This window comes from Melospiza georgiana, chromosome 14 (assembly GCF_028018845.1).
Source record: "Melospiza georgiana isolate bMelGeo1 chromosome 14, bMelGeo1.pri, whole genome shotgun sequence".
Classification (NCBI taxonomy): Eukaryota; Metazoa; Chordata; class Aves; order Passeriformes; family Passerellidae; genus Melospiza; species Melospiza georgiana.
The window spans coordinates 19,219,932-19,247,096 of NC_080443.1; the positions used below are offsets into that span (position 1 = coordinate 19,219,932).

The 27,165-nt window shown below is 54.1% G+C and overlaps 3 protein-coding genes across 6 annotated transcripts; all 3 read left to right on the plus strand.

The window, feature by feature from the left end:
- The first annotated feature begins 445 nt into the window (after positions 1 to 445).
- On the plus strand, positions 446 to 8,505 carry EMC8 (ER membrane protein complex subunit 8). The gene is made up of 5 exons (XM_058034098.1): positions 446 to 709; positions 4,606 to 4,682; positions 6,111 to 6,180; positions 6,647 to 6,741; positions 7,827 to 8,505. The coding sequence occupies exons 1-5, from the start codon at positions 512 to 514 to the stop codon at positions 7,984 to 7,986; spliced, it is 600 nt and encodes a 199-aa protein (XP_057890081.1). The 5' UTR covers positions 446 to 511; the 3' UTR covers positions 7,987 to 8,505.
- A 3,663-nt stretch (positions 8,506 to 12,168) lies between these two features.
- Positions 12,169 to 19,401, plus strand: C14H16orf74 (chromosome 14 C16orf74 homolog). Of its 4 annotated transcripts, none has more exons than XM_058034182.1 (4): positions 12,169 to 12,401; positions 17,693 to 17,781; positions 17,962 to 18,045; positions 19,050 to 19,401. In XM_058034182.1, exons 2-4 carry the CDS (start codon positions 17,754 to 17,756, stop codon positions 19,208 to 19,210), a joined length of 273 nt encoding a protein of 90 aa, XP_057890165.1. In that variant the 5' UTR covers positions 12,169 to 12,401; positions 17,693 to 17,753; the 3' UTR covers positions 19,211 to 19,401. The 4 variants fall into 4 exon arrangements, 3 of the variants coding, with proteins under 3 accessions (XP_057890165.1, XP_057890163.1, XP_057890164.1); XM_058034180.1 differs by lacking the exon at positions 12,169 to 12,401 and adding an exon at positions 14,526 to 14,727; XM_058034181.1 differs by lacking the exon at positions 12,169 to 12,401 and adding an exon at positions 14,964 to 15,363.
- A 1,801-nt stretch (positions 19,402 to 21,202) lies between these two features.
- GINS2 (GINS complex subunit 2) lies at positions 21,203 to 26,503 on the plus strand. Its single transcript, XM_058034215.1, has 5 exons — positions 21,203 to 21,323; positions 22,442 to 22,556; positions 23,116 to 23,215; positions 24,752 to 24,878; positions 25,255 to 26,503. Exons 1-5 carry the CDS (start codon positions 21,234 to 21,236, stop codon positions 25,378 to 25,380), a joined length of 558 nt encoding a protein of 185 aa, XP_057890198.1. The 5' UTR covers positions 21,203 to 21,233; the 3' UTR covers positions 25,381 to 26,503.
- Positions 26,504 to 27,165: the final 662 nt, after the last annotated feature.

Consider the following 27,165-nt stretch of genomic DNA (forward strand, 5'->3'; position numbering starts at 1 on the left):
CCCAGAGATCTTTTCCCAGAGGTTTTTCCCACACGATGATTCCAGAGATCTTTTCCCAGAAGTTTTTCCCACATGATGATCCCAGAGATCTTTTCCAGATGTTTTTCCCACACGATGATCCCAGAGATCTTTTCCCAGAGGTTTTTTCCCACTCCACGATCCAAGAGCTTTCCCCGGTGCGGTCCCGCAGCACCGCCGGCACCGATCTCCCCCATCCCTCCCGCTCTCCGCGCCCCTCACCCCGCTCACCCCACACCCCACAGACTTTTGGGACCCTCTCGCATTTTCAGCATCCTCTCCACACCCCAAATTCTCCCAAATCCCCCAAAATCCCCTCAAAATCACTGTCGCAAAGCCGGCCGCGCTTGGCGGCGCTTGCCGACAGCCGGCGGCGCTGTGCGGCGGGAGGGGAGCGGCGCAGGGCGGGCAGCGGGGCCGCGCCGGGCCGAACCGGGCCGAACCGGGCCGAACCGGGCCGTACCGGGCCGTACCGGGGCCGGGGCTCGGCACCATGAAGCTGACCACCCAGGCTTACTGCAAGATGGTGCTGCACGGCGCCAAGTACCCGCACTGCGCCGTCAATGGGCTGCTGGTGGCCGAGCGGCCGCCGGCGCCGCGGCCGGCGCAGCCCGCGCTGTTCGTGGATTGCATCCCGCTCTTCCACGGCACGCTGGCGCTCGCCCCCATGCTGGAGGTGGCCCTGACCCTGGTGAGGTGATCCCGCAGGGGTGTGGGGTGTGGAGAGGGGTGCTGGAAGGGGTTTGGGGGGTGCTGGTTAGGGCACGGTGGGGAAATGGTCCAAAAATTGGGGGAATTGTGGTGGGAGAGATAGGGGTGTTCACAGGGAGAGGAGAAGGATCCAGGGAGAGCTCAGAGCCCCTAAAGGGGCTCCAGGAGAGCTGGAGAGGAACTGGGGACAAGGATGGAGGGACAGGACACAGGGAATGGCTGCCACTGCCAGAGAGTGGATTTAGATGGGATTTTGGGCAGGAATTGTTCCCCATGAGGGTGGGGAGACCCTGGCACAGGGTGCCCAGAGCAGCTGTGGCTGCCCCTGGATCCCAGCCAGTGCCCAAGGCCAGGCTGGACGGGGCTGGGAGCACCCTGGGACAGTGGATGATGGAATAGGATGAGCCCCTCCAACCCAAACCATCCCATGATTGTGAGCAAAAGAAGATCCATCCCTTTTTGACACCATTAAAAAGAGTAAGTTTCTGGTTGCTCCCATATTTGTCAGCAAAAGAATATCCATCTCTTCTTAATATTATTACAAAGAACAAATTTATGGTTCCTCCAGACTCTTGATTAATGTTTTCCTCAGTGTTTTTCTTCCCAGTAAAGATTTCATTTGGAAACAAATTCCAGTAACTCAGAAAGAAATTCCAGTTTTCTGCAGCTGAGATGATGCCATGGCAGTGTTGACATCTTTGTGGAGCCTGGAAATGATGAAATGCAGCCAGAGGCACAGGACAGGGGCTGAGCCTGAGCCCTGACCAGTTAGTTTTACCATTAAACACCCAAATTTATCATTTTAAATATATTCACAGCAGTGTGGGAGCAGCAGAGCACTGTGTGTTTTCATTAAATCAGGATTAAATGTCTTTCCACAGGGTTTGTGGCACTGAATTTTGGTAAACTTTAGGCCTTCAGTGCAGCTTTTTTGTGTAGCTCTTGCAGCAGGATCAGATTATTAGGAAATAAATCCTGTTTCTTGCAACATCTGCAGGAAGAAAATTATCCCAGAGCCAAAGCAATGGCAGGATTTGACTTATTTACTCCCAGTTTTTAGTACAAAAAGTTAAAGATTGGAAACTCTTGGTGTTCCCCACCATAATTAGGGTTCTGTGTGGTTCACAGCCACTGCTGTGATCTTTTGAAAAACAGAATTTTACATGAGCCCAGAGCCTTTTGCTGCTGTTCTGGGTTTAAACAAAGGCAAAGGTGTCAGTAAATCCTGCCAGAGCAGCTGTGAAAATTAGATTTTCTCATGGAAAAGGTTGGAAGAGGTGCCTCCACATCTTCTGTACGAGCTGGCGTGTAGACCCAGAATAAATCAGGGAGATCAGGGTGCTTAAACTCCATTTTTGTAACAAAGCAGCTTCACTCCTAAAGGATTTCAGAGCTGTAGCAGGATTTGGTGGGATCTGCTTCTTTCCAAGCTCAGTTATTGCTGATTTTTGGTCAGGGTGGTCCTGTGGGAGGGGTTTAGAACCAACCCAACAAGTTCCACCTCCTCTTCCCCTGCCCTGAGTCATCCCAGAATGGGATGGGAGCAAAAATATAGAAAATAGAGGAGGGACTTCCAAACTTTAAGGCTTTGCCTCCTCAAACTTTAGGGGGAACGAATAAACCCCAAACAGCACCTCCAGAGGGTGGTTGGGCACTGAATTCCCCAGGGAATGTTCACATTCCCGAGGTCCCTGAGCTCCAGGAGCGTTTGGACAGCACTGCCAGGCACAGGGAGAGATTTTGGGGTGTTGGATTGATGATCCTTGAGGGTCCCTCCCAGCTCAGGACATTCCAGCATCCTCTGGTTTCCCCAGACTGGGAGCTCCAGTCCAAACACAGCAGCTCCTGTGTTTCATTTGCACTCTGAGATCCTTGCCCAAGCCAGAGTCATGAAGGAAAAGTGAATTAAGTTGCACTCGAGCCTCTGAATTTCTCTGCTAATTGATGTGGTTTTACAAGCACAGCTCCAAAAAGGAGAAACCGAGCAGCACTTCCCTCTCCTGGAACGGCACTCAGCTCCTCCTCCTCCTCATTTTCCTCCTCCTCCTCCCAGGGTTTTCCAGCCCTGCTGGCTGCAGCAAACCAAAGCCACTTTGGAATTTTCCTTGGCAGGACTGGATGTGACTAAAAATATTTCTAATATTAAAAATATTTCTACCATTAAAAATATTTCTTAACATTAAAAATATTTCTACCATTAAAAATATTTCTAACATTAAAAATATTTCTTAACATTAAAAATATTTCCAACATTTTAAATATTCCTAATCCTAAATATATTTCTAACATTGAAACTATTTCTACCATTAAAAATATTTCTAACACTAAAAATATTTCTAATATTTCTAACAGGAGCTAATTGCTGTGTGATCGGTGCTGGGCTTGGAAATTACAGCTTGAAATAGCTTTCATTCCAAAATGAGATTGATTTTTTTTCCTCCCCCATTTGTTTTATGCAGCAGCAATTTTTAATTACCAGTTAGGAAAGTGAGAACTTAAAATCATTCTCTTCTTTCTTTTCAAGACAATTTTTGGTAGGGAGCAAAAATGGATTTAGGACTGCGGTTTTTAATTTTTAAATGGATGGAGTTGGGTTTTTATTTTTTTAATAATTATTATTATTAATTTTACTGCCCGGGCTGCTGGCTCTAATGCCAAGCTTTCAAACCACTAACAATTAAAACCAGAGTCCTAAGCCCTCAAAATGGGTTTGGAATTGAAACAGCAGCTCTTGCAGGGCTGCACTGCTTTTTTTTTTTTTTTCTATCACTTAAATCCGTGTCATCCCTTGGATTATTCACATGGCTGCTTTGTTTGGTTGGTTCTGCAGCCTAATACAATAATTATTGCTGAAAATGAGATTGATTTGACTCCCAGGATGCCACAGGTCAGCACCAGATGTATTTTTGGAGGCCTTTTTAATAGAGCTGGGCAGGGTTTTTTGAGGCCGTGCTCTCTAGGGACTGCAAAGGAAAATTCGAGCTGCTTCCTCCCCTTCTGTCTTTGTATTTTGCTGACTTGATACCCTCAATTCTAATAAAAAGCATCATATATATATATAGATACCATGTATTTATATATAGAGAGATATTTTCAAAGTCAGACTCAGCAGGAGGAATCCAGCTCCAGTTTAAAGCAGCAAGAATAGCAGTGTTTCAATTTATTTAATTAAAAAGCAACAACCAACAAAACTACCTAAGTGTAAATGAAAATTTGTCTAAATTATATGCCAGAAGTACATTTGGTTAAGCATTTATATAGAAAGGTTAAATGAGGAAGAACTCTCAATGCAAAACAATTTTATCTCCCTTGAAAAGCTGCTAAATGGGACAAACTTCTGCCTCACATTCACCTTTCACCTCCAGCTTTGATTTTCTACTGAAGGCCCCAAATGGTGGCATTTTCCCCTAGAAATGGGACATTAGAGATAAAACCTTTCTGCAAGGGCAGGGCAGCATTCTCTGAACTGCCTTGGCAGGTGAACACTGCCAGAAAATTGTCCCAGCCCTTGGTGGGTGAGCCCCAAAGCCTCTCCAGGCTGAGTTTAATTGTCCTGTCACTGGGATTTAGGCCAGGCTTTGACTGAGACAGCTCCTTGCTCTCTTGCTCCATTTGGTTAATGCTTCCCATCATCCTCCAAATGCTCTGTTGGGTTTCTCCATCCCAGCTCCATCAGCCCAACTGTGAGCACTCCCACAAGCAGACAGAAATATGGATTTATTTCAAGAACCCCGTGGCAGAGATGGAGCAGCACTGCTTTATTTACAGGACAGCCATGAGATTTCCTTCATCCTGGGTTGCTTTATTTTTATTTTTTCTTGATCCTGGAGGGTTTTTTTTTTCCCCTAGGATTCATTGTTGCCATTGCTTTTCCAGATTGATTCCTGGTGCAAGGAGAACAGCTACGTGATAGCTGGATATTACCAGGCGAACGAACGCGTGAAAGATGCCAGGTGTGTTGGGCCAATATTTCCTTCTGTTTGCTCTTTTAGCTCGTACCTTGGACTCTGCCAGCAGCAATCATCCCCATAAATCAGGCGTGTGTGATTCACTCTGACAACTGTCAGCTGCTTCCACATTGTCTCCGTGGGGCTGCGGGATGTGGCCTTTGGTCAGGTGCAGAAAGTCCTGGCTTTGCACAGTCCCTGCTCTCCTCCCGTGGCTGCTATAAAAGGCCACTCTTTGAACCAGTGCCAGCTTCTTGAATTGCAGTTGTCAGGGAAAAAGCCAAAATCTGCAGAGTGTTTGCTCGTGCAGTATGGATCTTGGAAAGTCTGACAACTCCCAGGTTCTTATGGAAAGTCAGGAGTGACCTGATTCTTTCTAAATTTCTTCATCGTCGCTGAGTTTTTTCAGAGCAGTTTTTTACGTGGTAAAGAAGTGGAAAATTATGTCAGTCAGGCAGTGATAGCTCTTATTTATCACTTCTTTCCCTCAGGATTAGTCATTTTTTTTCCCTGCTGGCTGACTCAGATTACTCACTAAACAATAAGGAACCTTCCTGTGGAGCCACAGTTTAATTTTAGATCTGTGTATTCCATATTTTCCCCTCTATCTGTTGGACAAATCCAGGATTGGGACTAATTAGAATAAGAGTAACTTGTTCAAAGTATTATGCCCCATTCCTGGAAGTGTCCAAGGTTGGATGGGGTGTGGAGCAACCTGGGATGGTGGAAAATGTCCCATCCATGGCAGGGGATGGAATGAGAGGATCTTTAAGGTCCCTCCCAACCCAAACCATTCCATGATGCTCTGATTCCGGTTATTTCTTAATGTCTATTCAGACTTCATTATGTTTTTTAAGCAACACTAGTATTTTCTAAGGTGTCTGTTGGGGATAAAAGCATTATTTGTCATTTCCTTATAAATCTGCTGCACACATTTTAAAGAAGTTACAATTTTTTTCTCTTTGAGGTTTGAGAGAATGTCACAGGCCTGGTGGTTTTTTGAAAGTTCAGCTTGATTTCTGAAGATAACTGGCAACACACAGAGATTGTCAATGGCACCACATGAAGTGGCACCACATAGAGATTGTCACCTTTGAAATGTGGTGAAGGTTGTCACAGGTTATCTGATTTTGGACAGGTTTTCAGTGCAGACTGGGGAGAAAACTCAGTTTCTGTTTTAAATGCCTGCCAGGGCAGAGTCTTTGGTCTGGGGGAAGAAGACAGGAGGCCACCAAATGTTGATTCCATGTCATTCCAAAGCCATTCCTAAACCCAGCTGAGCTGCCTTCTATCAGCTGTGCCATCAGCTCCTTTATCTTGTTCCTGTTTGCAAGCACCCAGAGTCACTCTCACATCTCCCTGAGCTCATTTCCTGCTGCTTTCAGCTGAAACTGGTGGCTCCCATCACTCAGTTCCTTTTCCTTTGTGCTCCAGCCCAAACCAGGTTGCAGAGAAAGTGGCCTCCCGGATTGCCGAGGGTTTCACGGACACCGCGCTCATCATGGTAAAAACTTCCTTCCCCTCAGCCCCTGTGTGTGCTGACCCTGCTGCTGGAGCAGGGAAATGCAGTTCTCTGGCTGCTTTCATGAGGAATTCAGTTTCTCTTCCCCTCCAGAATGCTCTGGGGAGGAGATGCAATGAGCAGTGAAGTACAGTGTAAATCCACAGAGAGACTGTGGTGAGCTCTCTGCCACCTCAGAAGAACTTGAGGCTTTATCTACATGTTCAGGCAGCAATTTCTGGCTCCAGCCCACCTCCTGCAACTTAAATTCTTATATTTAATGTCACAAACAGGGCTTTGCCTCCTCACTGCTGTGACAGAGGATATTGGCAGCTTACCTTTGGCAGCTGGAGGGTAAAACAGTGGGTGGGTGTAAGATTCCCTGTTTTTATAAACTGATTTTGGGTTTATTTCCTCTCTTGGGATGCTGAGGAGGAGACTGAGGTGCTGTTTCCGTGTCCCACCCCAGGTTGACAACACCAAGTTCACCATGGAGTGTGTGGAGCCTGCCATCCACGTGTACGAGCTGCACGAGAACAAGTGGAGGTGCAAGGACCCCCACGTGTGAGTGAGCCAGGAATTCCACGGGCTGTGGGGAAAAACTGGCTGTCCTTGTGAGGGCACTGCAGCCTGGCTTAATTCGGAGTTTTTCTGGGGTGTCTCCTATTGATTTCCCTGGGTCTGGATTGAAGGCACTTGAGATGACAGTTCATGTTCAGACTCAGGTGTTTATTATTTCTTATCAGCAAAATAGTCTCACAACCATGAGTTCTGCAGCTTTTCATTAGCAAGGCACAAAATGGCCAAGTATCTCTTGTTACAAGGTCTTTAAAACTAAACTATCCAGTTAAGAACTGACACCTAAATTATTTTCCCTTTTAACCCAATAACTGATCCCTCAAACCCTGCAGTGTGGACTTTCCTGTCCAATTACAAAACATCACCCAAACCCATGAGGAAGGAGGAAGAAGAAGGTAAAGAACAACCAGCCTCCATCCCAAAACCTCCATCTTGCTTCATATTTATTTCTGTATTCTAAAACCCCAAACTTTAAGTTTTCTACCCTGTTCTATTACTGATAGCACAGGGTAGAAAACTTAAATAACTGATCCCTCAAAGCCAATAACTGATCACTTGAAGTCTGCAATGTGGACTTTTCTGTCCAATTACAAAATGCCACCCAAACCCATGAAGAAGAAGGAAGAAGAAGGTAAAGAGGAACAACCAGCCTCCACCCTAAAACTTCCATCTTGCTTTGTATTTATTTCTATTGCTAATACTGATAGCACAGGGTAGAAAACTTAAATAACCGATCCCTCAAAGCCCTCAATGCGGACTTTTCTGCCCAATTACAAAATATCACCCAACCCATGAAGAAGGAAGAAGGTAAAGAGGAACAACCAGCCTCCACCCTAAAACCTCCATCTCATTTCATATTTATTTCTATATTCTAAAACCCCAAACTTTTTAAGTTTTCTATCCTGTGCTGTTACACGCTTCTCACCAACTCCACACCCAGTACTACCAGTTAATTTTGGAACCCTGTTCCACAGCCTCGGGTCAAATGCAGCGTTCTCTTGTAAGCACAGAAAGTTGAAAATTCTCAGCATCCAAGATTCCAACTGCTGCCTGCTTCTTTTCCATCCTAGTGACTTCTGTGAAGACTGGACCGAAGCCCAGCGCATCGCTGCCTCCCTGCTGGACAGCAAATCCTACGAGACCCTGGTGGATTTCGATAATCACCTGGACGACATCCGCAACGACTGGACAAACCCCGAGATCAACAAAGCTGTGCTGCACCTGTGCTAGGAGGGATCCTCCTGACTAATCCATGGGCATTCCCGCTCTGTACTGAGGAGAGAAAAATGCTATTTTTGAATGTAAATAGAATTCATATTCAGTACCTTGTGTGGAAAGCTGACTGATTAAAGAGGAGTGGCGTGTCCGTGGCGCGGTGCTGTGTCCGTAAAGCCACGGGATGATGTTGGTGGTGACATTCCCTGGAAGAGCTGCCAGCTGTCACTCCCAGCTGTCCTCGTGGACACCATCCCACTTGTAGTGAATGTTGCTATTCCTTGGAAAGCAGAACTGCTTCTGCTTGGCCCCCACTGTTCCTATTCCAAAGTTTTTCAGCTTTTCTAATCTTTAGAGTGGTTACTTTTTAACGATTTCTGGAAATACCTTTCCAAAAAAAAAAAAAAATAATCAATCCTGTCCTCAGGTGAGAGATGTTAAGGGCAAATAGATCATATGGGAGGTGAATGTTTTTTTCTGGCCTGGGTTGGAATTGTAACTCTCTTGGCACAGTAAAATGCAAACTGCTGAGGATGTTCCATGCTCATGTGTCACCTGTTTTGCAGTGCTTTAGCATGACAGAGAGTTTTAAAACAGTATTTCCAGATAATCTGGTGATTCCTGCTCTCCATGGGCTTGGCAAGCACAGTTACTGCTTGAATGTGTTAAACGCAAAGTAAATGATTTATAAAAAGGACTGGAAGCACACTGCTGAGTTTGAATCTGCAGTTGGAGTCTACAGTGAAATACTTTATTAATTTCTTGTATTTGTGGGGGGAGTTAATCACAGATCTTGTTTTCCACATCATCCAAGTACATGGAATCAGGGAGCCTGGGTACAGCCTTGTTCAGCTTGCCTTGTCCGTCCCATTAATATTCATTTCCAAGGAGAAGTTTCCTGGACAATGCAGCTTTATACCAGCCTAGAAAACTCTTTGTTGCCTCTCTTCTAACTAGTTAAACACAGCCTCAACCTGCAACAATTCCTCCGGATTTCCTTCCCTTCCTGCCCAGAAACGTTGTTACAAGAAGATTCAAATATCCACAAAATCTCTGCCTGTCTCCAATCTTAGTGTTGAAATCATAGCAAAATTTGGGCTGGAAGGGACTCAAAGATCATCTCATTCCATGGGCAGGGACACCTTCCCCATGAGCAGGTGCTCCAAGCCCCATCCAACCTGGACCTATTTGAAAATGGAATTGTCAGAACCTCAGGATTTTGAGTCAATAAGCCCAAGTTTTCCTCCTGTTTGTTGAGAGGGATGGGGCAAGGCTAAAATCCCATTTGCAGCAGGGAATAGACCCTGGATGCCCCCAGGCTGTGGAGTTCACTCCAGGTGAGATGATTCCTCGGGGCCATGGGGTGAGTTGGAGGGAGGAGAGGAAGCTTTGGGCACTTTGGTTTTTATCTCCCTGCTGTGCAGGGTGAGCTGTGATTACCAAAGAGCTTGGCACCGAGTCAAGAACCTTCCCTAGGCTGAGTCAGGCCTGCAGGAGAGGGAAATGTTTTCACTTGTTGACTGAAAACAAGTATTTAGCTCCCCAAACCAGTGAGATAACACATTCCAGTGGCTGCTCCACTCCATATCTGTAGGAAAAGATTTCCCTGGAGCAGAATGCAAAGCACCCAGGCTGCAGGAAGAGGACTTTGAACAAACAGCCAGCGAAATCCGAGGTATTGTTGCAGAGGCAGATCCTTATCTTAGGCAGATTCCTCGTGTGGGGTTGTCAGAAGGAGCTGCTGGGTCTCCTGAGTCACAGGAAATGTGTTTCTTGTTCTTCGTAACAGCATCTCCTAATCAAGCTTTGATCATAAATATGCAAATTCAGGCTAATCCTGCTCCCCTGTTAGGCAGTTTGTCTCCTCAGTGTGTAACCTGCTGGAATATTCCCTGTGACTAACCTGGGACACACTGCTGGAAGGGGAGCAGCTTTCAGTGCTTTGTCTTCCCCTTTTTTAAATCTCTTCGCTTTCAAACGAGGATTTTTTGCCACCAGCAGAAGCCCAGGCTGGCTTTAAGCAAAGAGGACAAACCTGCAGATCTTATCTCCCCTGGCCTATTTGCATTGAAGGCTGGACAAAAGCAGCAATTCCATAAATCCAGGCAGCCACCGTGGCTCTCCTGGAAGAATGAGGAAGCTGCAGGGCTCAGGGCAGGCTGTGTTCCCTCTCCTGCTGATGTGCCCCGGGCAAATGCTGCTTTCCTGGCTGGGGGATCCTCTGCATTCAGGGCAGGAATTCAAGGTAATTCCTTTTAAAACTTCAGGGGGAGGAAATCTTGGGGAAGGCATCTCTTGCTGAGAGTGGGAAGGCAGCACTGGGAATGTGTGTCCTACTCTTTTTTGGTTTGTTAGTACTTAACTTCCAGGATTAACTATTCTTCTCCCTATCCACCAAAATTTGGAGATTTGGCATTTACCTGCCCAGATGTTTTAACTCCTAACTTTTTACCTCATCCACACAGCCTGAAGCACTTGGAAAAAAGAATCCCTGAATAGTTTGGGTGGGAAAAGATCTTAAAATCATCTCGTTCCATCTACTGCCATGGGCAGGGACACCTTCCACTGTCCCAGGTTGCTCCAAGCCCTGGAGTGGAAAACTGGCTTTGGGCACTGCCAGGGATCCAGGGGCAGCCACAGCTGCTGTGGGCACCTGTGCCAGGGTCTCCCCACCCTCACGGGGAAGAATTCCTTCCCAAAATCCCATCTAAATCCACTCCTGGCATTCCCTGTGTCCTGTCCCTCCATCCCTTGTCCCTCTCCAGCTCTCCTGGATCCCCTTCAGGCCCTACAGGGTCTGAGCTCTCCCTGGAGCCTTCTCTTCCCCATGTGAGCACCCCCAGCTCTCCCAGCCTGTGGGATTCTCTTTTCCCCGCTCAGCCCAATTTTCCAGAGCAGTGACAAACATCCCCACAGGCAGGTGGGTGTCAGGAGCCCCAGAATCCCTGAGCAGCTGCTCTGGGGCACTCACAAGTGAGGTCCCTGCTCCCAGGGAATGCTCCCTGCTCCCGTTTTCCCTGAGCTCATCACTCTGTGTGTCCATACAAGGGTCTGGGGAAATTTTCCCCCATCCAGCAAGCAAAGCAGCCTGCTGCTGGCATTTCCCCTCTCCCCATCTGCTCCTGGGATGTTCCCTCCCCGAGGAAAGCCAGCAGAGATGTAACAGCTCCAGCTCTTGGAGCCGATACAGGAGCAGGTGAGCGGTTCAGAGATGGCCTGGCACAGCTGGAGCCAGCAGCAGACAGATGTGCAGATGTGCAGAGCCCACCCCAGCCGTGAGGAGGAGCCCCCTGCCCCCAGGAATTCCTGCAGCGAGTGGCAGGCGAGGCGAGGTGACGGTGACAGATGCAGGAGCAGTGCCCGGGCTCTGCTCCCTGGCTCCCGGCCTGACCGCTGCACTCCGGGCGGGAGATGCCGGAGGAGGAGGAGGAGGAGGAGGAGGAGGGCACTGCCAGGGAGAGCCGCGCTGATGCTAATGGAGGAGGCTGTTAGCGGGGTGGGCTTGCGGCTGAGTGCAGCCTGGAAAATGGCCTCGAGGGGAAAAGTGCTCGGTCCGTGAGCTCTGCTGCTCGTTCGGGAGGAATTCAGCTCCTGGAGCCGGGCTGGGGTCCCTGCGGGGCTGCTCCCCTCCCATCCTGCCCAGGCTCTGCTATTCCCAGCTGCACTTGAGCACCTCCACACACCCCAATCCTGCAGCGCAGCCCCCTGAGCCCCGAGCCAGCCCTCCCGCAGCCGGCAGCGCTCTCTGTGTGCCCAAGGAGCCGCTGAGGGCTTTATCGATTTCCCTCTTTTATTTTTTTCACTGTCGCTTTTAGACCACATTTTCACCCAGCCTTCTCCTTCGAAAGTGCACCCCAGCTGCATCCCTCCCTCAGCTGCATCCCTGCCTCGGCTGCATCCCTGCCTCGGCTGCATCCCTTCCTCTTGGTTTCCAGAGCAGAGGACGGACACGGGGACGCAGCTGGCAGGGGGGACAGCGCTCCTGCCTGTGGCACTTCCATCCTGCCGGAGCTGGGATGAGGGAATCAGGGAATTCTGCCCTTAGGAACAGCCGGTAGGTGCCCTGGGGGCGAGGGCTCACTCCAGAGTGTTCCAGGCAGGGCTGCTGGGCTGCAGCTCCAGCGGGATGCGGGCAGGACCCGTGCCAGGCACAGCTCTGCGCACGGCCAGGCCAGGCAGAACGCCGCCGCCCTTCCTAGAAATGCACCCTGGAGCTTAAGAGATGGACCTAATTGAAAAACTCTATCGAGGTTGTAGCAGCAGGGGATAAAAGGGAAAGCTGGGCCCAGATTAACCCGGAGCTCAGCGAGCCGGGAAGCGCGGCAGCCGCGGCCAGGTCCCTAAGCCAATTCCCAGCGTGGCCTGTTCCCGGCTGGATCCATGCTGGGGGAGAGGTGCTTTGTCCTGGATGCAGGAGCTCTGTGCCTCAGGTATGTCCTCGCTCCCCCTTCCCTCCTGACCCCCTCTCCTGCCCCATCCCGCTGGGTTTTCTCCGGGGGTTTTTCCAGCCCACGCGGTTCCTGCTGCTGTCTTGCTCTGCTGGTCCTGCCAAGAGCCCGTGCTTGGGGAGAGCTGGAGCTGCTCCAGCTCCCCCAGAGCCTGCATCTTCAGCTGCCTCCTCGTGACATCCTCCTCCTCCCTCCTTCCCTCCCTCCCCATGCCTGGCATCCCCTCCGGGTGCTGCTCGCCAGACCCGGTGACTCTGGATCTCTGGGTGGGAATTTCTTCTCCACTCCTAGCACTGGTTGCCACTTCCAGCTCTGGCAAGGACCCTTCAGGAGCCCCTTTCTGGGGCAGCCCCAGAGCCAGGCTGGGAGCAGCCCCTTCTCTCCCAGAAGGGCCGGGGGCAGGAGGGGACAGGTGGCCTCGCTGCTCCGTTAGCACGGGGGTGACGTGTCACCTGCGTTAGCACACCCTGGCTCACACTCTGTGACCCAGAAAGCTGCTTCCTCCCCCTCCCTGCTGGAAGGAGAGCCCAGCTGGTGTTTGCAGAGCAGCTCCTGAAGGCAGCCAGCAGCTCCGGGCTCTCCAGCCAAAGCTTTTCTCGTGGCCAATGCTTGCACAAGGCGTCCCTTGTCCCTGCGGTTCCGCTGGCGCCTGGGAAGCAGCAGCAGTTCTCCCTGCCCTTCCTTCCCCCCAGAGGGGATTTGGGAGGCTGCCCTCCATCCTCATCCCCCAGCAGGGCTTCAGCCCCTGGCCAGGACGGAGCAGGAGGGGAGAGGAGCACCCAGTATCAAAGGGACACAGGCAGGACTGGAGAGCAGCCAGTGAGCACCTCAGGGCACAGCCAGTGAGCACCTCAGGGCACAGCCAGGCTCTGGCCAGCCCTGCAAGGACAATCTTCCCTCCATACCCACCCACCCCCTGAGCCCATCCTCTTCTTCCCCTTCCAGCTGGCTCCTGGTGGGCTTTGGCCACTCGCCCTGACTCGATGCTCAGCAGGTCACAGCTCAGAGCCTTGTGACAGGAACCAGGAGCTCCTGGAAGGGAGGTGCTGAGCCCACTGGCACTCAGCTCTCCCCAACCCTGCTCATCCAGCAGTGACCAGGACCCCACACCAGACGGGCTCCAGGCCATTCCCAGTCACCTCAAGGTGGACAACCCCCACTTTATAAACCTTCACAAAGGTTTTTTTGCTTTGTTCACCAGCCCTGGGGAGGGCAGGAAGGGGTGTTTGACGCTGTGTTTGTTCCTATCAGGTGTCAGCAGAGCAGCTGGAGCTGTGCTGTGCCCGCAGAGCTAACCACAGGTATTTTAGCAGCCTGGTGTTTATGTTTCCTATCCCTGCTGCAGCAAGACAATTGCTTTTTGTCACTGTTGTAGCAACAACTGCTGCTCCAGGCCAGGCTAATTCCAGCCCTCGTGGGTTTGGGGCCGTTTGTTCTCACCCAGCAGCAGCAAACAGGTTGTTTTGGGGACAGGCAGTAAAACAGCTCGAGGTGGAGGCAGGATTTGTGCTGCTCTGACTGGATTTGTGCTGCCAGGGAGCAATCCCTGGCTCCATGGGATGTTGCCTGCTCTGAGTTTGGGATGGGATCTTGAAAGATTAAGTTTGCCAGGCTCTGCTTCAGGATTTGTCTCTAAGTCTTAGACTTTGCAGGTGAACAGGTGGAAAAAAATCCACATAAACCAAATAATTTGTCAGTTTTCTGTGGGGAAAAAGGGAGCTGTGGGTTCCAAACATCTCTGCCCAGGACTGTGCCCACAGCTGGAGCTGCAGCCTTGCCCTGTGCCACCCTCCCCTCTCCTGGAGCTCTGCAATATCTCAGTTATTTGACAAATCAGAGGAGTCAGATCGGGAAGGAAATCAGCTCTCCCCAGGTTTCTGACTTTCATCAGACATGGCAGGACCAAACCAGCAGAAAGTGGAGCAAAACCACCCCTTTGCTGCCCTTCACCCCCATCCCAGCCGGGCTTGGTGGGGCTCTGATCCCTCAGGATCCCTCCCAAACCCTGGGATCGGCTCTCTCCTGATCCCAGGGTGAAGTTCCGAGCTCCTTTTCCCTTCCTTCCCTTTCCCTTCCTTTCCCTTCTGCCTTCCTGCCTTGCCCAGCCGGGGGTGTTTAATGTGCGGCCGGCGTGCCCTGCATTGGAACCACTGAAAAGGAGCCTGGAAGGAGCCTGGAAGGCTCGGGGCCTCTTAATTGCAGAGGAGGGAGAGCATGGAAAAGCCTCTGGCTGCTGCTGCTGCTGCAGGAGAAGGGGCTGCTCGGGAGGCACAGCCTGGCCCCGGGCTGGGACCCAACCCCAGGAACGGTGAGGAGCCCTTCCCGTGCCAGGCTGTGGGGCTGGGAAGGGCAAAAGAGCCTCCCTGGAAGGTGGAGAAGGTGGAGCTGCTCCCAGAGGTTGATGGCTCATCAGGACCTCGGGGATGCTGCTGTCCTTGGGTGTGGGCACTGTTGGGGCACTTGGTGGCCCTCAGGCTGTTCATAGGGCTGGGAAGGGGAAAAGATCCTTCCTGGAGGGTGGAGCTGCTCCCAGAGGTTGATGGCTCATCAGGGCCTCGGGGATGCTGCTGTCCTTGGGTGTGGGCACTGTTGGGGCACTTGGTACCCCTCAGGCTGCTCGTAGGGATGTTGGGCACCCGGGGGCTTTGCTGGCACTCCTTCCTCTCTCTCTCTCATCTCTGAGCCGCCTTGTGCAGCGGGGTGAGAGCAAATCCGCGCTCCCCCATCACCCAAGGGCTTTGCTGGGCACGGACGGGGGCTCGGAGCGGGGCTGGATGGGAGGAGGAGCCGGGGCTCCGCTCTCCTCACTCACTCACCGGGCTCCAACCAACCCCGCCAAGCCCAAAGGCGCCCGGCTGGCACCTCCTGCCCAGCATCCCCCGTGCCAGCCTGCGGCACCCGGGAGCTGGGATGCGACCGCGGGCATCGCCGCTGCGGGCACCGGGTAAGTGCCACCCCCTCGGCGCCCCGGCTTTGTCCCTTTGTCCCTTTCCCTTTTCTCTGAGGGTCCCCCCCGGCCCGGCAGCTCGGTCCCCGCTCCGGTGACACCTGCCATGAGTGTCTGGGGCTTTCTGGAGCGTGAACTCGCCGGGATGCAAACGTTCCTTTGGCCAGGTGTTGGCACACGGGAGCCCAGCTGGAGTGATGGAAGGGGGAATCCTCCACCCGAATTCTGGAGCTGGAATCTGGCCCTTCTCCATGGGGAGGGGGCTGCTGTGTGCTCTGCAAGGGTTTGCCACAGGGGGATCATCCGTGAGGATCAGATCCCAGAGGATGGAGATCCCCTGTGCACAGAGCTGGGTGTCCCCATCCCAGAGAATCAGATCCCAGAGGATGAGATTCCAGAGGATGAGATTCCGGAGGATGAAATCCCAGAAGATCAGATCCCAGAGGATGGAGATCCCTTGTGCACAGATCTAGGTGTCCCCATTGCAGAGGACGAGATTCCAGAGGATCAAACCCCAGAGGATCAGATCCCAGAGGATGGAGACCCCCTGTGCACAGAGCTGTGTCCCCATCCCAGAGAATCAGATCCCAGAGGATGAGATTCCAGAGAATGAAATCCCAGAGGATCAGATCCCAGAGGATGGAGACCCCCTGTGCACAGAGTTGTGTGTCCCCATCCCAGAGGATGAGATTCCAGAGGATCAAACCCCAGAGGATCAGATTCCAGAGGATGAAATCCCAGAGAATCAGATCCCAGAGGATGGAGACCCCCTGTGCACAGAGCTGTGTGTCCCCAGCACGACCCTCCTCTGTCCCAGAGCCACCAACAGGTGCCAAACCCCACAGGATTTGCCTCAAAACAGATTTGTTGATCTTTGGGCAGCCTCCAGGAGAGCTGCAAAGTGAGGTCCTGGCGAGGACTCCGCTCCCCCAGCCTTGTGGGGCTGGGTCACAGCTCAGGCTGCACCTGGGGAACTGATAAAAATACAGAGTTAAAAGCAGAGACAGTGAATTTTCACTTCCCCTTGCGGGCTGCTGCCAACCCATTTCAGAGGTTCTTGGAAAGGCAGAGGTCAGGCACGGGGGGAGAGGCTTTCCTTGGCTCTCTGTGTGGCCCAGAGCTTGGAAGAGCCAAAATGAGTCACTGACCCTCATCCCAATGAGCTTTTCCCAGCAGCTGCGGGAGGAGGGGTGAAGATTTCCCAATAAAGGGAATTTTTTTTTGCAGGAAATTTTTCAGCATTTTGAAAGGACGGCGTCCCACGGTGGGAATTACCCATCCAAAAGCTCTGGGGGTATCAGGGATGCCCAAGAGGAGCAGTGGAGGATGTGAATTCCAGCAGTGCATCCCAGCAGCTGCTCTGTCTCAGCCTGAGGGAGGCAGCTCTGGGATCACACAGGGGAAACAGAGAAATTGTGGGGTTTTCTCGGCAAGAAACAACCTAGAACCAACCCAGTTCCTCATCATGAAATGTTTTCAGGGGTGGAGAAGCTGGGATGGGACTGCACAGGGGAAACAGAAATTTTGGGGTTTTGTCTGCCAGAACCAACCTAAAACCAACCCAGTTCCTCATCCTGAAATATTTTTCAGGGGTGGAGAAGATGGGATGGGATCACACAGGGGAAACAGAAATTGTGGGGTTTTGTCTGCCAGAACCAACCTAAAACCAACCCAATTCCTCATCCTGAAATATTTTCAGGGGTGGAGAAGCTGTCGTGGGATCACACAGGGGAAACAGAGAAATTGTGGGGTTTTCTCTGCAAGAACCAACCTAAAACCAACCCAGTTCCTCCTGCTCCCAGCCTTCTCATCCTGATATATTTTCAGGGGTGGATAAGCTGGGATGGGACCTCACGGGGAAAACAGAAATTTTGGGGTTTTCTCTGCAAGAACCAACTAGAACCAACCCAATTCCTCATCCTGATATATTTTCAGGGCTGGAGAAGCTGGCATGGGATCACACAGGGGAAACAGAGAAATTGTGGGGTTTTCTCTGCAAGAAACAACCTAAAACCAACCCAATTCCTCCTGCTCCCAACCTTCTCATCCCGAAATGCTTTCAGGGGCGGGGAACCTGGGATGGGACCACTCAGCCAGCACCAAGCTCCTTCTCCACCCTCCCAAAAAGTTCTTCCTGGGCCCCGTTCGTTGGGCCGGGTTGAGTCACCGCGGCGCCGTGACATCAGCGGCGGTTTCGCGAGCGAGCAGCCGCGTTTCCTGTGGCTCCCGTGGGCACAGACACGCAGGGAGGGATGTGAGCTCCGAGCTCCCGCTCCTGCCTGCCCCAGCATCACCTCCCTGAGCCTCTCTCCCCTCTCTCCCCCAGCGCCTGCAGCGAGGGCCGGCGGCGGGGCTGGAGGGCCGGATGCCGCTGAGAGGATGAGAACATGGGGCTCAGGTTATCCTGCCTGAAAGGTGAGCTTGGGCCCAGGGTTTGGGGTGCTGCTGCTGCTCCCTGAAGGGGTGGTTGTACCCACAGGAGGCTCAGGTGTGGGCGGGTTTGGGTGGAGTTTGGGAACGTGGCGGAATTTCTCAAGTCCCACCTGTTGCGCCTGGATCACCCCAGAGAGGACTTTCCCAGCTTTGTTTTCCCAGCTTTGTTTTCCCAGCTTTGTTTTCTCATTCCCGTGCTTGCCCCGCACCTTTTGCTCTGGAGAACCCATGGGTTCAGTGAATCAGGTGGGTTTTGCTCAGAGGCAGGAAAGGCTGCTCAGGGACACGTGGGTGGCTGGGATGGAGGATGCTGGCCCCAAGCATCCCTCGCTGCTCCACCCTCCCCAGGGACACTCCAACCAGGAGCTTCTTCCCCAAGTTGAATTTTCTTAATGGATTCAGGCTGGCAATGGCGTCAGGGATGTCTGCACAGGGGCAGAGCTTTTAGTGCCGCTGGCCTGGGCTGGATATGGCATCTCCCATTAGCTCTGCATCCCTCTGACTCCTGCTAATCGCCCTCGGGCTCGTTAGGGATGGGGCTTAATGAGGATCCTTCTCCAGGATGCAGGGCTTGCATCTTCCCAAGCCCACGTTCTGTGGGATTCTGCTTGTGATGGGCACAGAGTTGGATGCATCACCCAAAAATGAGCTCTGCCCCCTCTCCACATGAGGGATGTTGGGAGGGAGTGGTCAGGGGGGTTTGGGGTCTCACAACCCCCCCTGTCCAACAAGGGATAACTGAAGCAGCCAAGGAATCCCAATCCTGCCCCAAATCCAGAACAAAGCCCCAAAGTACTCCCCCGTGCTTCCAGACCCCTGTGATGAGCTCGGAGCCTGGAATAAAAGAAAAGACCCTCCCTCGTTTCCAGCTCCCTTACATAAGGCAGGGCTTTATCCTTAATTAAAAAGAGATTAAAAATATCAGTGTCTGTCCCCTCCGGGCATTTCCTTGCTTGGGAAGAGCTGAAACCTCCCTAGATGCCGCCTGTGCCACACGGGGCTTTTCTCCTGATTAAAAGAAAAAGCAGATTAAAGCGATCTGCTCCCCCCTAAAGAGGGGTGGGCTGGGCAGGTGGTCCAGGGAGGGAGGGGGATCCACCTCTGAAGCCCCCCAAAAATCCAAGGTGGATCATGGGGGAGGAGATGTGAGGATGCTGTGGCTCGTTAAGGGTTGGCACAGAGGAGGGCGGCGAGCTGGAGGATTCTGACGCCTGATCTCCTTGTTTTATCCCCAAAATGTCCCTCCCCAGGCCTGAAGATGTGTGTGAGCAGCGGCAACGGCAGCGAGGGGACCCCGAGGGCGGCACAGAAGCACCTCCACGTGCCCTCCATCATCGTCACGCCGCCCACGCCCACGGGCACCGCGCTGGCCCGCCGTGGGGAGGGCCCCTCACCCTGCAGCCCCTGCTGAGAGAGGGGACACCGGGGACACCCGCGTCGGGATGGAGCCACAGCCCCCAGGGCACGGCTGCTGCTGCCAGGGACACGCGGGGCACCCACACGGGTGGGTTTGGACACCTGGGATCGGGGCTTGTCCCTTTTCCTGGCAGCGACGGGGAGGGGGATCCTCCCCATGGTGAATAAAACCCCATGGGCTCTGCACTCCAAGCTTGGCTGTGTCCGCACGGGGAGGGCGGGTTGTGCACCCCAAAAACAGCCCAGCACCACTAAACACCCCAGGAACACCCCTTGTGCCTGTTGGCGGCCAAAATTGGCGTCCTCATCTCTCCAGGAAGGATTTTTGCCCCCCAAAACACCCCAGCACCAACCCCCTGTGCTTCTTGGGGGCCAAAATTGGTGTCCCCACCTCTCCAGGAAGGATTTTTGCTCCCAAAAACAGCCCAGCACCACCCCCCTCTGTCTGTTGGGGGGCAAAATTGGTGTCCCCACCTCTCCAGGAGGGACTGAAGGATCCATTTCAGCAAACAGCAGCAGGAAAATTAACTCAGCAGTGTCACCTGCATCCCACCAGTGTCACCTGCATCCCACGGGATTGGGACCAGGATCGGGATCCATCCCGGCCCGGAGCCGGGGGAGATGCTTCCCGGGGAGCGGCGGCACCGGAGCCGGCGGGAGAGGCGGGAGTGTGAAAGCAGATGGAAATTTAATTTTTTAATGACAGCAGCAGATGGCAAAAGACACGCGAGGGGAGCGCAGCGTGGGGGAGACGCTCCCAGAGCGCCCAGAACGTGCTGGCGGCACCGGGGGCTGCTCTGGGAACGGAGCTCGGGGACCCTCCTTGTGCCACCCATGGGGACGGTGGGCTGGGGGTGCCCAGGGCCTGGATCCCACACCAGGATGGGGGTAACGCTCATCCCAAGGGTGGTGGATGATCCATGGGTGGTCCCAGGGCTGAGCCCGAGGTGGTTTGGGAGAGGGACTGGGAGAGGTGGATTTGGACTTGCAAATGGGATGCAACCCCCACCCCAAAATCATCCAGAAACCACTTGGCTGAGCTGGGTGTGGGTGTGGGGATGGATGGATGGGGGATGGATGGATGGATGGATGGATGGATGGATGGATGGATGGATGATGGATGGATGGATGGATGGATGATGGATGGATGGATGGATGGATGGATGGATGGATGATGGATGGATGGATGGATGGATGGATGGATGGATGGATGGATGGATGGATGGATGGATGATGGATGGATGGATGGATGGATGGATGGATGGATGGATAGATGATGGATGGATGGATGGATGGATGGATGGATGGATGGATGGATGATGGATGGATGGATGGATGGATGGATGGATGGATGGATGGAGGGATGGATGGATGGGGAGCAGAGGAAAGGGACAGGTGAGTGATGGCAGGTGCCTAAGCATGAGTGTCTGCACAGGGGCCACTGAACAGACAGACAGACGGACACTGCTGCTGTTGCCTGCACAGGAGGGAGGCTGCTGGGGCCTGGGCACCAGGGACAGCCCAGGGACAGCCACACACGGCCCGGGCCACCCATCACAATCCGTGTCACCCATCACAGTCGGTGTCACTCACCGCAGCCTCGGGGTCGATGCCGCTCCCGGCCGCCAGAGGGCGACAGCAGCGGGCTCCGCCACTCCCTCGGCGCCCCGGCAACAAGTGCCGAGCGCTGATTGGCCGAGCGCCCGCGGGGAGCGCCGCGATTGGTCCCCGTGCTCCCATCCGGACCTCCCCCCGCTGGGCCGCGGCCAGAGCGCGCCGCGCGCAGGACAGCCAATCAGAGAGGCGTGCGCCACGGCAACAGACGGGGACAGCCAATCAGCGTGCTCCGCGCCGCGCCAGGCTCCGCCTCCCCTGAAAACCGCGAAAACGCGCCGGGCGGCAGGAGCGGGAAGCGGTGGGCGGGGCCTGGGGGCTGCGCAGCCAATAGGGAGCGAGGGCGGGCTCGGCCCCGGTTCGATCCCGGTTCCGCTCCGGTCCCGGCTGGGCCGGCCCGGGCCATGGAGCCGGCCGAGGTGGAGTTCCTGGCCGAGAAGGAGCTGGTGACGATCGTGCCCAACTTCAGCCTCGACCGGATTCACCTCATCGGGGTTGGCAGAGCCGGGCTGGGCTGGGCTGAGGGGGCTGGAACGGGCCTGGGGCCTTGGGAACACGGCCTGGGGTGACCGTGAACGGGTCTGGGTTGGTCTGGGTGGGTCTTGGGGGCAAGGTTTGGGTCTGGGGAATGGGGTTTGAGGGACTGGGATTGAGGTGCTGGAGCTGGGGGGGTGAGGGAGAGGAGCTGGGGGGATTGGGGTGGGTCTGAGGGGATGAGGGTGGGTCTGAGGGGATGAGGGTGGGTCTGAGGGGATTGGGGTGGGTCTGAGGGGATGAGGGTGGGTCTGAGGGGATGAGGGTGGGTCTGAGGGGATTGGGGTGGGGGTGAGGGGATGAGGGTGGGTCTGAGGGGATTGGGGTGGGTCTGAGGGGATTGGGGTGGGTCTGGGGGTATTGGGGTGGGGGTGAGGGGATGAGGGTGGGTCTGAGGGGATTGGGGTGGGTCTGGGGGGATGAGGGTGGCTCTGAGGGGATGAGGGTGGGACTGGGGGTATTGGGGTGGGACTGGGGGTATTGGGGTGGGTCTGAGGGGATGAGGGTGGGTCTGAGGGGATTGGGGTGGGTCTGGGGGTATTGGGGTGGGGGTGAGGGGATGAGGGTGGGTCTGAGGGGATTAAGATGGGTCTGTGGGGATGAGGGTGGGTCTGGGGTGTTTGGAACAGGGGGAGGAGATGGGCGATGGATTTGGGATGGAGGGATTCAGGAATGGCAGGCAGAGGGTTGTGAGAAGAGGCAGAGGAGCAGCCCCCAGGAGGTTTGGCGGGAGCTGTGCTGTCCCTCACATCTCAGGGGGGACCCTGAGCCCCAGCTGGGGGTGTCCGGCTGTCCTGGGGCTGACCAGAACCTGGGGAGCCTCTGGGAACTGCATGTCCAGGGAGATGGAGTTTGAACTCCTCTGAAACACCTTGGAATAGAAAATGTACTGGAAACAGTTATTCCTTCTCAAGGGAGATGAGAGCAGAAATTCTGGGAAGTGAGAGGAGGAAATGCAGGATCAAATGTTTGACTCAGGCTTTTCCAGATCCTCTGGAAACTCTCACCACGTTAGCAGAGTTCTGTGCCGTCCAAGCCCTGGTTGTTGCCTGCCTCTCATCCTTAATTTGTTTTCCAGGGAGATCTGGGTCCCTTCAATCCTGGCTTGCCAGTGGAAGTGCCTGTGTGGTTGGCCATTAATCTGAAGCAGAGGCAGAAGTGTCGGCTCATTCCCCCAGAGTGGATGGATGTTGGTGAGGATGGAGGCTCTGGCTCCAGCTCTGGCCTTCAGTGGGTGCAGTGCAAACATGAAATTAAAAATAATCTGTTTTTCACCATTAGTGGGGAGCTTAGTTCAAAAACACAAAGCAGCTGAGACAGAAGGATCTCATGTCCCACCACTGGAATTTTTTGTTTACTCTGAGGGTGGTGAGACTTGCTCAGAAGAAGTTTTAGGGACTTTGGGTCACAGAATCCCAGATTTTTTTAGGTTGGAAAATACCTCCAACCTCATCAGCTTGTGCCCATCTTGTCACCACCTCCAGGGATGGGGACTGCAGACCTCCCTGGGCAGCCCCTTCCAGTGTTTAACCACCCTTTCAGTCCAGGAATTCTGATGTCCAACCTAAACCTGAGGCTGTTTCCTCTCATCCTATCACCAATTCTTGGGCAAATCTCTGTGAGGAGGGAGACCTTGGAGGCATCCATGTCCTGATCCTGCAGAAACAGCGTGGATTTTCCTGGGGAGGAGGGAAAACACCCCTGGAGCATTGAAAGCCTGGCAAGAGCTGAGCACCCCTGGTTGTGTTTTAGGGAAACTGGAGGAAATCCGGGATCAGGAGCGGAAGGAGGACACCTTCACCCCAATGCCCAGCCCCTACTACATGGAGCTCACCAAGCTGCTGCTGAACTAGTGAGTAGGAGCCGGGCTGGGCCATTTTCCACCCCACTTGGTGTGAGCAGGGAGCATTTTTCAAGCTTTGCTTGGCAGCAGCCCCGCAGGGCGGTGGGGAAAGGGAGAGTTGAGGGAGCTTTCATCCCTCAGCCTGCCAAGATTTCGCAGCAGCGCTTCCCTGCTGGTGACTCTGCCTCTCAGGAGCTCGGGGATGGCTCCTCCGTGGCCTCATAATTGGGGCTGTGCTGCTTTATTGAGCAGCAGCTCAGCGTGGAGGCCTGGAGGAGCCGCCACATGCTCCGTGCTGCAATCTGTTCAGCAGCCTCCAGGCTCCTTGCTTGGCTCTCCTTCAGGAGGAAAGCTCCTCTTGCCTCAGCCTGGGAAGCAGGAGGCCGGGGATATTCCGAGCCTGAGCTCCTGCCTGCTGAGGCATTTCACTTGTGAAATCTGCTGGCTGGGATTTGTCTCGGCGAGGGCTCTGCTGGCTTTTTAAGCCCTCCATTAAGCAGGGTGGGCATTCCAGCTCTGGCTTTTCCCCCTTGGAGAGGAGGCTCCTGGCGTGCTGCTCCTTCCCAGCACGCTGCAGCAGCCCTGGCAGCTCTGTCCCTGTGCATCCATCCTGTCTCCCAGCTCCTTATGGCAGCACTGAGTGGCCTTCATGGGGTGATGTGGCACATCCCATCCTGCCCTTCCAGCTTAAATCTCCCTGATGGAGCCCCAGGAGCCCCGAGGTGGGGATTCCATCCTGCCTGAGCCCTTGGGTTGCCCAGGTTTGGGGCCCTCTGTGTGCCTTGTACCAGCTGGGCAATTAAAGAGCAGAAGGATTCCAGTGACAGCCAGCTGCTGCATTGGAGCTGAGCATTGCTGGGGAAAGAACCCATCCCAGAAACACCAGCAGGACAAGGGGCAGAGGGGGTTTTAGTGTGGAGCTGCAGGCAAGGAGCAGAGAGGGTTTTGGTGTGGAGCTGCAGGCAAGGAGCAGAGAGGGTTTTAGTGTGGAGTTGCAGAGAAGGAGCAGAGGGGGTTTTGGTGTGGAGCTGCAGACAAGGAGCAGAGAGGGTTTTGGTGTGGAATTGCAGACAAGGAGCAGAGAGGGTTTTGGTGTGGAGCTGCAGACAAGGGGCAGAGGGGGTTTTGGTGTGGAGCTGCAGACAAGGAGCAGAGAGGGTTTTGGTGTGGAGCTGCAGGCAAGGGGCAGAGAGGGTTTTGGTGTGGAGCTGCAGACAAGGAGCAGAGAGGGTTTTAGGGTGGAGTTGCAAAGGAGCAGAGGGGGTTTTGGTGTGGAGTTGCAGACAAGGAGCAGAGGGGGTTTTAGTGTGGAGTTGCAGGCAAGGGGCAGAGAGGGTTTTGGTGTGGAGTTGCAGGACAAGGAGCAGAGGGGGTTTTAGTGTGGAGTCTCAGGTTTGTAGCAAACTGTCCTACAGGCTCAGGGTGGGGTGAGGCGGTGACAACGCCGCACAGTGACACCACCACTGGGTGACATAACCCCTCGGTGGCACAACCACACCCCCCTCAGAGCCTGCCCTGAGCCTGCCCTGCCTTTCCCTGCCCCAGTGCCTCTGACAACATCCCCAGGGCGGACGAGATCCGGACGCTGGTGAAGGACACGTGGGACACGCGCATGGCCAAGCTGCGCCTGTCCGCCGACAGCTTCGTGCGGCAGCAGGAGGCTCACGCCAAGGTGGGCCAGGAGCCCCCCAGGAGGGGTCTGGGGTGCTGAGGGAAAAGGGGAATGCTTGGCCTGGGTTGTGGGCATGTCGCTGAGGAGCTGGAGGTGGGTATTGAACCTTTTGAGGAGCCATGGGATGGTTTGGGTTGGCTCTTAAAGATCTCGTTCCACCCCTTTCCACACTTTGCAGTAGACCAGGGAGCTGCAAGCCCCATCCAGCTTGTCCTTGAGGGCTTCCAGGCATGGGGAGTGCTCCTGAAATGGTGCTTGGGTGCTTCTCTTGCCCAGGGCTGGCAGCTGGGTCGGTCCCTTGGGGTGTTACCAAAGGGAGCTGTGAGCTGCTTCACAAGTACCTGGTCTTCTCCAATCCTGTTGTTTGCCCTTCCAGCTGGATAACTTAACCCTGATGGAGATCAACACCACTGGGACTTTCCTCACCCAGGCCTTGGATCACATGTACAAGCTCCGGACCAACCTCCAGCCTGGCGAGGGCTCCCACTCCCAGGACTTCTGACGGGGAGCTGGGAAGGAGCTGAGGAGCTGCTTCACCTGGGCAGCCCCCACCTCCCTGCAGGGACTGCCAGCCCTCAAACCTCCCCCCAGGGCTGGGTGGGAATTGCTCCAGAGCTGCTGCAGCATCCCCAGAGCCTGGTGCAGGGGCTTCTTGCCCTCCCTCCCCCAGGGGTTTTTACTCTCCATCCTGGGGTTGTCCCCACCCCCTTTTGGGGCACTTTTACGCCCTCCCTACCTTTTTGTCATCCCCCAAAACACAACTTTGTTCAGGGCCTGGCCCTGTCCATGTCCCTTTCCCTATTTACAGCTCTGGGATGTGGCACTGAGGGTGACGCAGGGCACAGGGTGAGCTTGGGGACATCAGCTCTTTGTCACTCTGTCCTGTCTATCTTGGAGTCACCGTGTCCTGTCCTTGTCCCAGTCCAGGCGCCTCGCAGTTTGGTGTCACCACATCCCCTTACCTGTGGTACAACTCGTGTGACCCCAGCTCTGTCACCACATCCTGCCCATTAAACACTCCTTGTGTCCCCTGGCATGGTGGCACCATGTCCCCACAGGGCACCAACAGAGCATTGTCCAAGTGTCCCCACTGCAGTGTCCCTGCAGGGCATGAAGATCCCAGTGCCACTGGCCCTGTGTGCCTCAGAGCACGAGAAGAGGACAGTGGCACTGTCCCCATGTCCCCTCTGGGCACAGAGAGAAGGTGGTGCCACTGTCCCTGTGTCCCCTTAGGGTGGTGCCACTGTCCCCATGTCTCCTTGAAGTGGTGCCACTGTCCCTGTGTCCCCTCAGGGCGGTGCCACTGTCCCCATGTCCCCTTGGGGCATGAAGATCAGGGCAGTACCACTGTTCTGTGTCCCCTCCGGACAAGAAAAGTGGTGCCACTGTCCCCATGTCCCCTCGGGGCACAAAGAGCAGGCGGTGCCACTGTTCCCATGTCCCCTGGGGCGGTGCCACTGTCCCCGTGTCCCCTCGGGGCCCCGGGCAGGGTGGCAGCTGTGCAGCCTCTCCCCGGTGACTCTGGGCGGATCTCTCGGGTTGTACTTCAGCGAGGGAACTTCTGAGGGCAGCACAGGCCACACACTGCCTTGAAAGGCAGAAATTTCGGGGCGGTGCTTCCATGGATTTCCTCAGAGCCTTGGGGAAAAAATAAAAAAAAAAAAAAAAAAAAAAAAAGAAAAAGGAGAAAGAAGGGAAGATGTGGCGGCAGTGAGGTGTCTGATGGGGAGATCAGCTGGGAAGCAGATCCATCTGCTCTTTGGAGAAGGACAAAAGAAAATGGTTTTCCCTCTCAGATACCAGGCTGTGGGGAAATACCAGAATATCAACCAGCTTTATTTTTGTAATATTTGGGGTTTTAATCTGAAGCTGTCTGTGAAAAAAAAAAAAAAAAAGATAATAATAAAATAATTGCAGCTGAAGAAAGGCATCAGATGAATCCTGGGCTGTGTCACAAACAATGCTTGGAAAATCCCGCAGCTCCCCTTTGGCCCTGGGCCCGTTTCCCTGCGGCAGAGGGACAGGCAAGGGCAGCATCCAGGGCAGGATCCTGGAGGGAGTCAGGGCAGAGTCCTGGGCAGCATCCAGGTGGGATTCAGGGCAGGATTCAGGCAAGATCCAGGGCAGGATCCTGGAGGGAGTCAGGGCAGGATTCAGGCAAGATCCAGGGCAGGATCCTGGAGGGAGTCAGGGCAGAATCCAGGCAGGATTTGGGGCAGGATTCAGGCAGGATTTAAACAGGATCCAGGCAGAATCCTGACAGGATCCAGGGCAGAATTCAGACAGG